This window comes from Cyprinus carpio, chromosome A3 (assembly GCF_018340385.1).
Source record: "Cyprinus carpio isolate SPL01 chromosome A3, ASM1834038v1, whole genome shotgun sequence".
NCBI classification, from domain to species: Eukaryota; Metazoa; Chordata; class Actinopteri; order Cypriniformes; family Cyprinidae; genus Cyprinus; species Cyprinus carpio.
In genome coordinates, this window is record NC_056574.1 from 10,697,313 (window position 1) to 10,711,317 (window position 14,005).

At 43.2% G+C, this 14,005-nt stretch overlaps 1 protein-coding gene across 5 annotated transcripts in view; it reads left to right on the plus strand.

Annotated features, from left to right (window-relative positions):
- The first annotated feature begins 685 nt into the window (after positions 1–685).
- Positions 686–14,005, plus strand: part of LOC109067105 (Fc receptor-like protein 5) — a 34,569-nt gene continuing 21,249 nt past the window's right edge. For 4 of the 5 annotated variants that reach the window (XM_042717758.1, XM_042717782.1, XM_042717778.1 and 1 more), the window contains exons 1-2: positions 714–756; positions 1,476–1,511. In XM_042717758.1, coding sequence (XP_042573692.1) covers positions 726–756; positions 1,476–1,511 — 67 coding nt within the window. In that variant the 5' untranslated portion in view covers positions 714–725. Of the gene's footprint in view, positions 757–1,475; positions 1,512–1,864; positions 2,138–2,441; positions 2,715–14,005 lie in introns of all 5 variants that reach the window. The other variant, XM_042717768.1, reaches the window with a different exon arrangement.

Here is a 14,005-nt window from a genome sequence, read left to right on the forward strand (position 1 = left end):
AAGGAGGAATGGCAGAGAATCCCCAAATCCAGGTGTGAAGAACTTGTTACATCTTTCCCAAAAAGACTTGTGGCTGTATTAGATCAAAAGGGTGCTTCTACTAAATACTGAGCAAAGGGTCTGAATACTTAGGACCATGTGATGTTTCAGTTTTTCTTTTTTAATAAATGTGCAAAAATGTCAACAATTCTGTGTTTTTCTGTCAATATGGGGTGCTGTGTGTACATTAATGAGGGGAAAAAATTTACTTAAATGATTTTAGCAAATGGCTGCAATATAACAAAGAGTTAAAAGGGGGTCTGAATACTTTCCGTACCCACTGTATGAATATTAAACTGTGTTCACAAATACATATATATCAGAACCAGACTCAGCATCTATTTCAGGTCAGTGACATTAATCTGTGATGGACGAGCAGCAGTCGTTCATTAGTTTCTGCTGCTTCCATCATTCAGTAAACACACCAGAATATTACTTATTATCATAATCCCAAATCTAAGTTTATCAATTTGATAAAATATGATTCAAATATGAACATTTGTGTAGAAAACATGCATGTTAGAGTGACATTTTCTGAAAACATGTTACAAGATTATCAGTATTATCCAAATATTTCTATAACACATGAGGTACATTTGCATGTCTTTAATCTGTCGTGGTGTTTCTAAAGATCTGACTCCAGGTTTTTTAGGAAGTCTTGAGGTTTCTGTCATCATTCAGTCAGTATGGAGCTCAGTCAACTTCCTCTTGTGCTCTGTGAGTATTATTATGTATTACTATGTATTTCAGTTGATGGTAAATGCTATTATATTATGTAACTAATCAAGTGTTTTAGTGTTCCTTGATTTATTTATTTCCATGTTGCTCTGAGTTTCAAATCCAGCTGCATGTTATATGAGTGAAAGAAGAGTTTAAGAGAAGAAGTGTGCAGTTAGTGCTGTTCGTGAAAGAGAAATGTACTCTGTTGTGATGTTGATCAGTGTGTTTGCTCAGTCATTCAGGTTTGTGCTGTTTAATCGTGTTTGTTGAATCAGTTCTGTTGGTTTGTTTTACAGTTTACTGTCCCTGATGCCTTAGTAAATGTTCACTAGTACACAGTTAGTAAAAGCGTATCTTTATCAGACTGTCTGCTTCAAGTTCCCTAAACAAGTTCAAGTTCTCTCTGCTTTGATGATGAAATCCATAAGACATCAAACAAATGTTTAAGTTTTTATCTGGACACACATGCATGTAGTCCCTCAACATCTTAATGTGAGTTACTAATCATAACGGTCACTTTTCAGACTCTGGAAGGTTTTTACAGAAATACTCATTCAGATGCCACTACATCTAGAAAAACAGGCTGAGAAACAGTTGAGAGTAAAATTATGGCATTCCTTTTATGTCTAAAGTATAAGGGAAAGTTGATCAGCTCCATGTTCACACTGTAATGAGTTGTTTGTTTGTTTGTTTTTCTGTTTTTCTCTGTGTTTTAGTGCTGATTTCACACATCCACTCTGGACACACTGAAGGTGAGTGATTTTGACTTATATATTTCATAGCATATGGGTGTTGTCTCACTAGCAGTTACAAACCAGATGAGAAAATAAACAATTTGATTATAAACACACCTTTTTAAACAAGTTTTATAAATGACCATTAGCAGTGAGCAAATATACAGTAGCAAGTACTTTTCCTTGCACAATGTGCAAATGATTTCATAAGATACAAGTGACCACACTGCCCAACAGCTAAAGAGAACAACACTTCAATCTTACCTTATTTAGCATGAATGTTTTACAATCGGGCAACTGTGTTAGGGTTAGAAGAACACCGTAGAAGCAGCACATTATTTTAATTGTATATTGTTGTTGTTGTTGTACAGAAAGACCAAAAGCCAAAGCGACCATTAAACCTGCTCAACATGTATTCAGAGGAGACACAGTCACTCTCAGATGTGACATTGATGGTGGAGGAGTCACTAGCTGGCAGTACAGCTGGTATAAAGATGGTTCAGCTAATGCTTTTAGTAAACTACAGGAACACACATTCAGGTCTATTACTGAGTCTGATGCAGGTAAATACTCCTGTTATGGAGCAGAGAGAGGAGGATCACGCACCTCACAAAACAGTGATGCAGTTACACTGACAGTATCAGGTGAGTTTGATCATCTCTTCACATACACACATATTTAACATGTTAATAATGAGGGATTTCTCAGATTTAGCCATTTTAAGTGTTTCTCCACAGTGGTTAAAAAAGTTTAAGATTTAAAAATGAAGATTTTGATTTCAGAATGCAGATGATAATTTAAATTACTAAACTCTCAATCATCAGTTACTGTAATCTAACATGCTATTAACGTAAAGATTGTGGGTTTAAAAACCCCTTAAATTTGCATGTTTTATTTATTATATTATGTAACAAATTATTTTTACTGTGAATTGTTGCTGTTGTACAGTAAGACCAAAAGCCAAAGTGAGCATTAAACCTGATCAACATGTATTCCGAGGAGAGACAGTAACTCTCAGATGTGACATTGATGGTGAAGGAGTCACTAGCTGGCAGTACAGCTGGTATAAAGACGGTTCATTCTACACTTACAGTGAACTACAAAAACACACATTCAGGTCTGTTACTGAGTCTGACGCAGGTAAATACTCCTGTTATGGAGCAGAGAGTGAAGGATCACGCAGATCACAAGACAGTGATGTAGTTACACTGACAGTATCAGGTGAGTTTGGTCATCTCTTCATACACACACAAGTTTAAGATGTTATTGATGAGTAATTTCTTAACCCTTACGTGCTATTTGGGGTCTTTATGACCACAAATGACGTTTGCTGAAATAATAATAATAATAATTAATTTATCTAAATGGCATGAGACTTTGTACAGTTGCCAGCACTTGGTAGCTTTACAAATAATAAAAAAAAAATTATATCTTGTTTTATGTTAGTGTGAAAAAAGTCGTGATCAGTGACGTTGTTAGGGCAGAGCCTGACGGGGCTATAGCCATATCAGAAACTTGCTTAGCCCCGGCACAGTCTCTGAGACAAGGAGAGACGAAACTACTTCAACATATGCTGATAACGGTATATAGGCTAAACATCTTAAATGATTCCTTTAATACACTGAACAAAATTATAAATGCAACACTTTTGTTTTTGCCCCCATTTTTCATGAACTGAACTCAAAGATCTAAGACTTTTTCTATGTACACAAAAGGCCTATTTCTCTCAAATATTGTTCACAAATCTGTATAAATCTGTGTGAGCACTTCTCCTTTGCAGAGATAATCCATCCACCTCACAGGTGTGGCATATCAAGATGCTGATTAGACAGCATGATTATTGCACAGGTGTGCCTTAGGCTGGCCACAATAAAAGGCCACTCTAAAATGTGCAGTTTTACTGTATTGGGGGATCCGGGGATCCGAAAACCAGTTAGTATCTGGTGTGACCACCATTTGCCTCACACAGTGCAACACATCTCCTTTGCATAGAGTTGATCAGGTTGTTGATTGTGGCCTGTGGAATGTTGGTCCACTCCTCTTCAATGGCTGTGCGAAGGAACTGGAACACGCTGTCGTATACGCCGATCCAGAGCATCCCAAACATGCTCAATGGGTGACTCGTCCGGTGAGTATGCTGGCCATGCAAGAACTGGGATGTTTTCAGCTTCCAGGAATTGTGTACAGATCCTTGCAACATGGGGCCGTGAATTATCATGCTGCAACATGAGGTGATGGTCATTGATGAATGGCACAACAATGGGCCTCAGGATCTCGTCACGGTATCTCTGTGCATTCAAAATGCCATCAAAATTCACCTGTGTTCGTTGTCCATAACATAGGCCTGCCTATACCATAACCGCACTGCCACCATGGGCCACTCGATCCACAACGTTGACATCAGCAAACCGCTCACCCACACGACGCCATACACTCTGTTTGCCATCTGCATTTCTGCAGTCAGCATGCCAGTTGCATGCTCCCTCAAAAACTGCAACATCTGTGGCATTGTGCTGTGTGATAAAACTGCACATTTTAGAGTGGCCTTTAATTGTGGCCAGCCTAAGGCACACCTGTGCAATAATCACACTGTCTAATCAGCATTTTGATATGCCAAACCTGTGAGGTGGATGGATTATCTCGGGAAAGGAGAAGTGCTCATTAACACAGATTAAAACAGATTTGTGAACAATATTTGAGAGAAATAGGCCTTTTGTCTACATAGAAAAAGTCTTAAATCTTTGAGTTCAGTTCATGAAAAATGGGGGCAAAAACAAAAGTGTTTCGTTTATAATTTTGTTCAGTGTATTTCTCTTGTGGCCCAGTGCAAAACATGAGAAGAAACGTATTTTGCATTAAACAGTTTGTTTTTCAAAACTGGTACACAAAGTAAAGCTGCTCTTCATTTTTAATGATGACTGCAGTGTTAATACGTTTAATTACAGGCCAATAATTAATTGTATAAATAAATAGACCTGTTAAAAAATAATAATAATAATAAAGTTAAACATTTTCTGTAAGGAGCAAGCTAATAGCCTAAACTTTAATTATCCTCACAGCACGTCATGAGGTGATGCGCTATGAAATCATTGCAGAGCTATAATTTAATGTAATTTAATAATAAAAGTAACCTAATAATAATAATAATAATAATAATAATAATAATAATAACAATAATAATAATAGGCCTAACAATAAGAAGAATGTAACGGGGCTTTTTTAATTGGAAATGCTAAATCCTCTTAATATTGCCAATTTGTTATGCTTTTGACAATATGGCTATCATCGACACATAATACGACCCATCTCAGCACGGGGAGGTTATATTGCCTTTTTCGAAGCTGCTGTTTATAAAAAAACACATGGTGGCTGAATGTGCATGCTATTTAGAGAGCTGAAGCTTATAGACGTTAATTACTTTCACGCAATTTAATTATTTTTAGCACCCCCTCTGAACCTCGGAACTGTTAAGCACGTCCTTTCTAAAAAAAAAAAAAAAAACTGACGGAGCTTTCTACGCTGCATTAACGGCACTTTTTCTCTGAGACAACGAGAGACGAAACTACTTCGACATATGCTGATAACGGTATATAGGCTAACCAATTATCCTTTAATATTTCTCTTGTGGCCCATATAGTGAAAAACAGAAAAGAAATGTATTTCGTTAAACAGGTTGTTTTTGAAAATTGGTGCACGAAATAAAGCTGCTCTTCTCTTTTCATTGATGACTGCAGTGTTCAATTATAGGCCAATAATTAATTGTATAAATTAATAGATTTATAAGAAATAAAAAAAACACCCATAGAATTCGATGGGAGATTATAAAATATTGATATTTTTGTTACATAATTTGTCAAAAATGTCAGTTACAATCGACAACACACAAAAACTGAAGAGTACATCAGCGGTGGAGGAAAAACCCACACAAACCCCACCCCACTCCCCAACACCCATAAAACCCACTCATAAGACATGAAAAAGTAACATGACGTGTGGCTCTCTCTTACATAATTTGTCAAATAAAAATCTGCTACAACGAAGAACACACACAGAAATTATGGAGGGACACCACAGCACATGCACAATGGAGAATAAATGCAAAGACACACACATATGCAAACATAAACACACTAATGCACACATATAACATACAGGTTTGACTGTAATCATGTTTCATAATTGCAAAAATATATATATAATTCAGTACAAAAAAACCTGTATTTTTTTATTATTACAACAATGATTTCATAATCTCTTAACATATATCTAAAAAAAAATAAAAATAAATAAAAAGATCTGTACCTATGTGGAAATGGCAAATGAGCCGTTTAATAATGCTCCAGAGCAATCTAGTGGCTGTAGTTGAAATTTCATGTTTTTAATTTTAAAAGTGTTTGTCTGCAAGTAGATGGAAACAATTTTCCATTATACTATGGCACATTGGCCATGTTGGAGTTTTTTTAAAGTGTATTTCACATAAAAAGTAAAAAGTAAAAAGTAAAAAAAAAAAAAAAAAAAAAAAAAAAAAACAAGACAGAAAAAAAATACATACATTTTTAAAAAATTCCATAAATCATCCCAAAACTCCACAAATGTAGAGTAACTTGTCTGTGTGTGTTTTTGCCCCTGTGACCCAATATCTTCCTCATGTTGATTGTTAATTTGATTCCAGGTGTGTCTCGTTCCTCCCCAATTATCCTGCCTTTAAAAGCCCTAGTCCTTTCAGTTCTTTTTTTTTGCATCTACTTGTTGGATGTCTCCCTAGTTTCCTGTCGCTACTTTTGATTATTAACGATTTATTTGTTTTATGTTTCCTTGTTTCCTCCTAGAGGGAGATTGTGACATGTATAGCCCAAACTAACATCACATAAGGGTTTTAATTTAAGATCCCAGAGCTGTTTTAAGTGCTTCTCCTCAAAGTGGTTAAAAAGTGTTCAGATTTTTAGGAGTCAAATACCAAACGTGTAGTTGATTTTCTGTGAACCCTTTGATCTAAAAACAAGATCCTTCTCTTGATCTTGTTTTTGTTACACCACCTCTTGGTCAGAAATTATTTATTTATATGTATATATATATTTTTAATCTCCATTTAGCCATTTAGAATTTTATCGTAAACTGCTGTACCTGCAAAACACTTTGTTGAATGCTGTGTATCTCTGACTGCTGGCATTGCTGATGCACTGTAACATGGTGGGTTGAGCTCTGGGCTGCTAACCTAAAGGATGTGGTTTTGAACCATTCCTAGCATGGTATAGTTACAAAAGCCTTTGTTCTCCTTTTACTCTTTGCATCGTGCTGAGTGAATGTCGACATCACTTGTTCCTATAATTGCTTGCAGCTGGATTTATTCAATTGTCTATGAAATTAAAATGCACTTTTAAAATTTATCAGGGTTTCTGTGGGCCTTAAAAGGTCATAAAAGTGTTAATTCAATCTTCCACAAATCAAAGCCTTAAAAGATCTTAAATTGAAGTGGAGAGTCTTAAATTCATGAAGTCATGGCATTAAATGTTGAATGCCCTGCAAAATAAATAAATAAATAAATAAAAATAAGATAAATAATTTATACAAAATAAATAAATATCTTGTTTTACAATACAATTATCTAAACATCCTTAAATCAAGATATTTAATTGAGATGTAAAATAAAGATATGAATTTTTATTTTCTCAGAAACTGAATAAAACTAAGTACTTGTATGATATTTAATTATGATATTTTTCATATTATAACATAAAATTAAGCAATATCACAAGCTGTTTTCATGAATATGAGCCTGGCTGCAAAACGTGATATTTGATTTTAATATTGATATTTCTGAGCAACACACAGCGGTGATTTATTACTGAATGTATCAGCAGCTTTGAACATATTGACTGAATAAATTATTATGTGACTTACTCATTAAGTGATTTGCCACCACCAATAGCCTACTGGCAGTTTTAGTTTGAAATTCATATTCATTTCATTTTTTCAAAAAATACCTTAGATGTAGTAAACTACTTTTGCCATGTTGCAGTAGCTTAGCTTGCTACATTTCCCAGAGCTGTAGCTTTAGTTTAGTGAGGCTTCATTTAATGTAGAGTAACTGTTAGCTTAGTTCACAACATTTTCCAAGTAGCTTGCCCAACATTGGACATGGCTAACATTGTTTAGCCAGCAAGTGTCGCTATATTGACAATAACAAATACATAAAAAGGCTCATACACCATGTTTACCAATGAGAGAATAAAATCTTCTGCTGATATTTTCACGACTTATGCTACAAATGATTTTATACTGACAGATATTCCCACGCCAACTCTGACTGTGCTGCCACAGAGTTCATTGTTCACTGGAGACTCAGTTACTCTGAGATGTAAGGTGGATCAGTCATGGGATGGATGGGAGTTTCTCTGGAGTAAAAACTCAAACACTGAATCTACTGAAGCTGCAACTAAAACAATAAATTCAGTGAAAGTCTCTGATGGAGGAGAGTACAGGTGCAGAACAAGGAGAAGAGGACATTACACACATTACAGTGAACCAGTAACAGTGACAATATACGGCAAGTGTATATCCTTATTTACTTACTGCACAAATTATTTCATAAACCCAAGTAATTGACTGTAATAGTTATAGAAAACAACAGTTTAACCTGATTTAGCATGTATGTTTTGTACTCCAGTTTTTATTCTGTAAAAACCACATTGTTTTCATTGTAAATTGTTGTAATTGCACAGAAAGACCAAAAGTCCAAGTGAGCATTAAACCTGATCAACATGTATTCAGAGGAGAGACAGTCACTCTCAGATGTGACATTGATGGTGAAGGAGTCACTAGCTGGCAGTACAGCTGGTACAAAGACAGTTCAGGCAGTGTTTTCAGTGAACTACAGGAACACACATTCAGTCCTGTTACTAAGTCTGACGCAGGTAAATACTTCTGTTATGGAGTAGAGAGAGGAGGATCACGCAGATCACAACACAGTGATGCAGTTACACTGACAGTATCAGGTGAGTTTGATCATCTCTTCACATACACACACTCTTTACTTGTTATTAATGTGATTTTTCTATTTCAGATAGAGCCCAGACAGATTTAAGTGTTTCTCCACAGAAGTGGTTGACTGAAGGAGATTCAGTGTCTCTGATCTGTGAGGTTAACGGCTCCTCTGCAGGCTGGACATTCAGCTGGTTCACTTTAACTGCTTCATCAGGTAAGATATAATGTGCTTCATGTGGTAACAACTCAGTTAACTGGTTTTATTAATTGGTTTTATGTGCATGTACTGGTGCCCATAACTCCCATGAGCTTTGATCTGGCCCTGTTTCAGTTAAACTGAATACACTGAGTTACCCCAACAAACATAATTTATGTGTAAAAACATACAGCAAAAGCTCCTTAAGGTGAAATCTACTTGAATTCTCATGTTTTGTAGACAACAGATATAATTTTCAGCAGCTCTCAGACAGCAGCAGAGGAACTGGAGGAAACTACACTGTCAGTTCTGCTGCTCTAAAACACACAGGAGTTTATGTGTGCAGAGCAGAGAGAGGAAACCCAGCCTATAACACAACCTACAGCAACAAACAGCCAGTATGGGTCACTGGTGAGTTCAAACAGGATCAGTTTTAATGAGACAGTACTGAAACAAGAATGTATGAGAGTGTGTTGTATGATACAATGAATGATGCATCTAGAGTCATATAGAGAGAAATTGGGGGGGGGGTCTGTTTTGAGATCTATGATGTACTATGAAATCACACAGTTTCAAAATGTAAAAATTCCTCTACAATTCGCAATAGAGGAAATACTCATTAAAAACTGAAGCATGACTATGTGCGGAACACAAATGTTACTGATATTATCATTAATACTACTGAACCTGAAGGAAAACAATTAAATAGGCCTAACAAAAATGTTTAACCCATTTAAAAAGGGAGATTTCACACTTAAATTATTTTAAAACATTTCCAAATTGTAGCTGTAATTGTCTTCTCAGGTGTTTCTCCTCTAGTCTCTCTGATCATCAGTCCCAGCAGAACTCAACACTTCACATATGTCTCTCTCTCTCTGAGCTGTGAGGACCAGAGTAACTCTGACAGATGGAGAGTGAAAAGATACACAGAGAGTGAACAGTGGGAAAATTGTTCATCACGCTGGGCATCACAAACAGGATCTACGTGTACAATCAACTCCACCATCACATCAAACACTGGAGTGTACTGGTGTCAGTCTGAATCTGGAGAGAACTATCATCCTGTTAATATCACTGTACACTGTGAGTCTGTTTATGTATTTATTTATTTCACTGGCAGTTTACAATCAATACTGTGGCGGGGTGAAGAAGGACACGATGAGTAAGTACAGGTGAGTTCCCCGAAGGGCGGATTTTATTAATAAATAGTGTGGCAGAAGGCGGTGAGATGAGGTGGTCCGGTGCGGGGTGCTTAGCTTCCTCTGTGCTCTGTGTGCTGTGGTGGTGTGGGTCCGTTGTGCTCTCCCGTGTGCGGTGGGGCTGGCGGTCACACTGCTCTCTGAAAGCAGGACAGACAGTTAGGATTAGCTGGCTCTCCTGGAGACATCTCTCACCTCTGTGTTTGTTTGCTGTGCTTAAATAGGCAGCTCTTGATGATCCGCAGGTGTGGCCGCTCAGCCCGTGACGAGCAGGAGCAGGTGTGACTGCTCGGTTTCCAGGGCGACGCTGATGAGAGCTCGGGACACGTGTCACCCCCCCAAGCGTCGTCCTAGTCCTGTGGAGAAGCGGGGAAACTGGGGGAGGGTGGGGAGTGGACCCTGACAGACCTGCGAAAGCTGCCCAAATCCAAGAGAGTCCGTCGGCGTTGGCGGTGGCCGTCCCCGCTCGATGTTGCACGGTGAAGTTGAAGTCCTGGAGCGCCAGGAACCACCGCGTCACTCTCGCGTTCGTCTCTTTGGCCCGGGCCATCCACTGCAAGGGGGCGTGATCTGTAATGAGAGTGAAGGGGCGGCCGAGGAGGTAATACCTGAGCTCCAGGACTGCCCACTTGACAGCCAGCGCCTCCCTCTCCACGGTAGCGTACCGTTGTTCCGTGGGGGTCAGCTTTCGGCTTATGTAGACGGGTGTTCCTCGCCGTCGTGGACCTGGGAGAGGACGGCTCCTAACCCGGTGTCGGATGCATCCGTCTGCACCAGGAAGGGACAGTTAAAGTCGGGGCGCTCGGGAGTACCGGGCTCCGTTGTTAGGGCTGCCTTTATCCGGTGGAACGCCGCCTCCGTCTCGGGGGTCCACGGGACCTTCTCCGGTTGCCCCTTCCTGGTCAGATCTGTCAGGGGAGAGGCTAAGGAGGAGAAGTTAGGGATAAAGCAGCGGTAATATCCTGCCAACCCCAAAAAGGCCCGTACCTGTGTCTTGGAGGTGGGCCGTGGCGTGGAGAGGATTGCTGTCACCTTCTTCTCCTGAGGTCTGATCAGGCCGCGACCCACCTGGTACCCCAGATACTTTGCTTCCGAGAGGGCCAGGTGACACTTCCGGGGGTTAGCAGTCAGGCCAGCCTGGCGTAGTTCCAGTAGCACCCTCTGGAGCCACTCCAGGTGGTTCTCCCAAGTCTCCGAGTGTATTACCACGTCGATGTAGGCCACCGCGTAGGCCTGATGCGGCCGGAGGACGTCCATCAGCCTCTGGAAGGTGGCCGGTGCTCCGTGGAGGCCGAAGGGAAGGACCCGGTATTGCCAGTGTCCATTTGGGGTCGAGAAGGCCGTCTTCGGCTTGGCCTGTTCCGAGAGGGGGACTTGCCAGTATCCCTTCGTGAGGTCGAGGGTTGATATAAACCGGGCCTTTCTCAGACGATCCAACAGCTCATCGACACAGGGCATGGGGTAGCAGTCGAACTCGGAGACTTCGTTGAGGCGGCGGAAGTCATTACAGAAGCGGAGGGTGCCGTTGGGCTTCGGAACCATGACAATGGGGCTGGACCATGGCCTGTAAAATGGTTCAGTTACCCCTAACCTCAACATCTCCTGTACTTCCTCTTCGATGGCGTGTCTCCGAGCCTCCGGGACACGGTAGGGCCTCTGCCAGACGATGGTTCCAGGTGGCGTGCGGACGTCGTGTTCCAAGATGTGGGTCCGCCCAGGCTGGGGGGAGAACACATCCGGAAACTGACTGACCAGGTGCTGCTCGGTCTTCTGGGCGGCGGAGAGTTGAGGGTCCATGTCCACAACCACGGGAGTCGCTTTGGTGTAGGCCGAGAGCTGAGGGCCCAGTTCTGACCCAGCGCTTCAGGAGGTTAATGTGATAAAGCTGGTCCCTCCTCCGTCTTCCGGGCTGCCGCACTCGGTATGTAACAGGGCCGACCTTTTCGGTGATGGTGTACGGCCCCTGCCAGGTGGCCAAGAATTTGAAGGAGGCCGTCGGGACCAGAACCAGAACATGGTCTCCTCGCTAGAACTCCTGTGGTTGGGCCGCCCGATTATAGTGTCGCTGCTGGGCCTGTTGCGCCTTGACGAGGTGCTCCCGGACGATGAGCATCACTCAGTCGATCCGCTCCCGCAGCTCCCACACGTGTTCCACGGTGGTACGGTGTACGGCCGGTTGTTGTTCCCAGGCCTCTCAGGCAATGTCGAGCAGACCACGGGGCTGGCAGCCGAAGAGCAACTCAAATGGTGTGAAGCTGGTCGAGGCCTGAGGGACCTCCCGAACCCCGAAGAGGATGTATGGCAGCATCTTGTCCCAGTCCCTTTTATCTCCGGCCGTCACTCGGTGCAGCATCTGTTTCAGGGTCTGGTTGAACCGCTCAACGAGCCCGTCAGTCTGGGGGTGGTACACCGTAGTACGGAGCTGCTGGACCTTCTGGAGTTTGCATAGGTCTGCCATCATCCGGGACATGAACGGGGTGCCCTGGTCAGTCAGTATCTGGGATGGGATGCCGACCCAACTGCACAGCAGGAAAAGTTCCTGGGCGATGGCTTTGGTAGTGGCCTTGCGGAGGGGGATGGCCTCAGGGTAGAGGGTGGCATAATCCACGATGACCAGGATGTGTTCGTGCCCCTGGGCAGACTTCAGCAGCAGCCCCACTAAGTCCATCCCGATCCGCTCGAAGGGCACCTCAATGATGGGCAGCGGTATCAGCGGGCTGGGGGGAGGGGTCTGTGGTGAAGTCCGCTGGCAGGTTGGGCAGGCTTGGCAGAACCGCCGGACTTCGGCCTCTAGGCCCGGCCAGTGGAACTGGTCACGGAGGCGCTGGACGGTGTTCTGTACTCCTAGGTGTCCTGCCATGGGGTGTGTGTGAGCTATCTCCATCACCGTTCCGGTCTTGCTGCGCGGGACAACCAGCAGAGTCTTTTCCTCCCCCCTCCGCTGTGCGACACAGTACAGCAGGCCATTTTTCACTATAAAGTGAGGGGTGGGGTGGGGTGGGGTGCCGGTTGGATTTCTTTTCCGTTTACCACTCTCACTTGACCCCAGCAGTGTTTTAACCGGTCGTCCGTGTGCTGCTCTTTGGAGAACCCTCCAGCCCCCGTCACCTGTTGGTACAGATCATAATAGAGGTTAGGAGTTTGAGGGGGTGACTCACCATCTCTGGGGCTGACCACGCTGCCGGAGTCCAGAAGAGCGAGGAAGGGGTGGCCGTTTAGGTGAACCTCCGCCCGCGGCGCGTTCTCCGTGTGCATGGCGCAGCCTGCCAGCTAAGGTCATGGCGGAGAACGGGGTGCTTTGGTGGGCATAGGCTCATCTCGAGGGCCGGGAACCGCCGGCCTGCTCACCGGTCGCTGGGTGCCCTCCAGCGTGCGCCGCTCCTGGACCACACTTCGGGGAAACGGCAGCGCTCTCTCCCCAACCTCCCGGTGTTGGGTGGCCTCCGCCAGCTCGATGGCCTCCACCAGCTCGTCCACATTCGCTGGGTTCCGCATGCCGGCTGCCTGATGTAGCGGGCGGGGAAGGGCCCGCAGGAGGCGATCCACAACGACACGCTCCGCTACCTGGTGTGCGTTGGGACCCCCGGCCAGTAACCAGTGTTGCGCGAGACAGGAGAGATTGGCCGCCTGAGCTCGGGCCGGCTGTCGTGGATCGAAGGCCCATTCATTGAAGAGCTGAGCGGCGCTGATCGGTGAGAGCCCCATCCGGCCCAGGATTTCCTTTTTCAACTCCTCGTAAGACTGGGGAAACCAGAGAAGACACGTGAGCCAACAGGGCGTGTGGCAAAAGAAAAACCAAAAAAAAAAATCAAACCAGTCCAGCTGGGAAAACACCACGTGGGAAGGGGTCGTCGGTGTCTTCACTGTCCTGCCCGCATTCTCCACCAGTGTGGCGGGGGGGAGAAGGACACGACGAGTAAGTATAGGTGAGTTCCCCGAAGGGTGGATTTTATTAATAAATAGTGTGGCAGAAGGTGGTGAGATGAGGTGGTCCGGTGTGGGGTGCTCAGCTTCCTCTGTGCTCTGTGTGCTGTGGTGGTGTGGGTCCGTTGTGCTCTCCCGTGTGCGGTGGGGCTGGCGGTCACACACTGCTCTCTGAAAGCAAGACAGACCGTTAGGATTAGCTGGCTCTC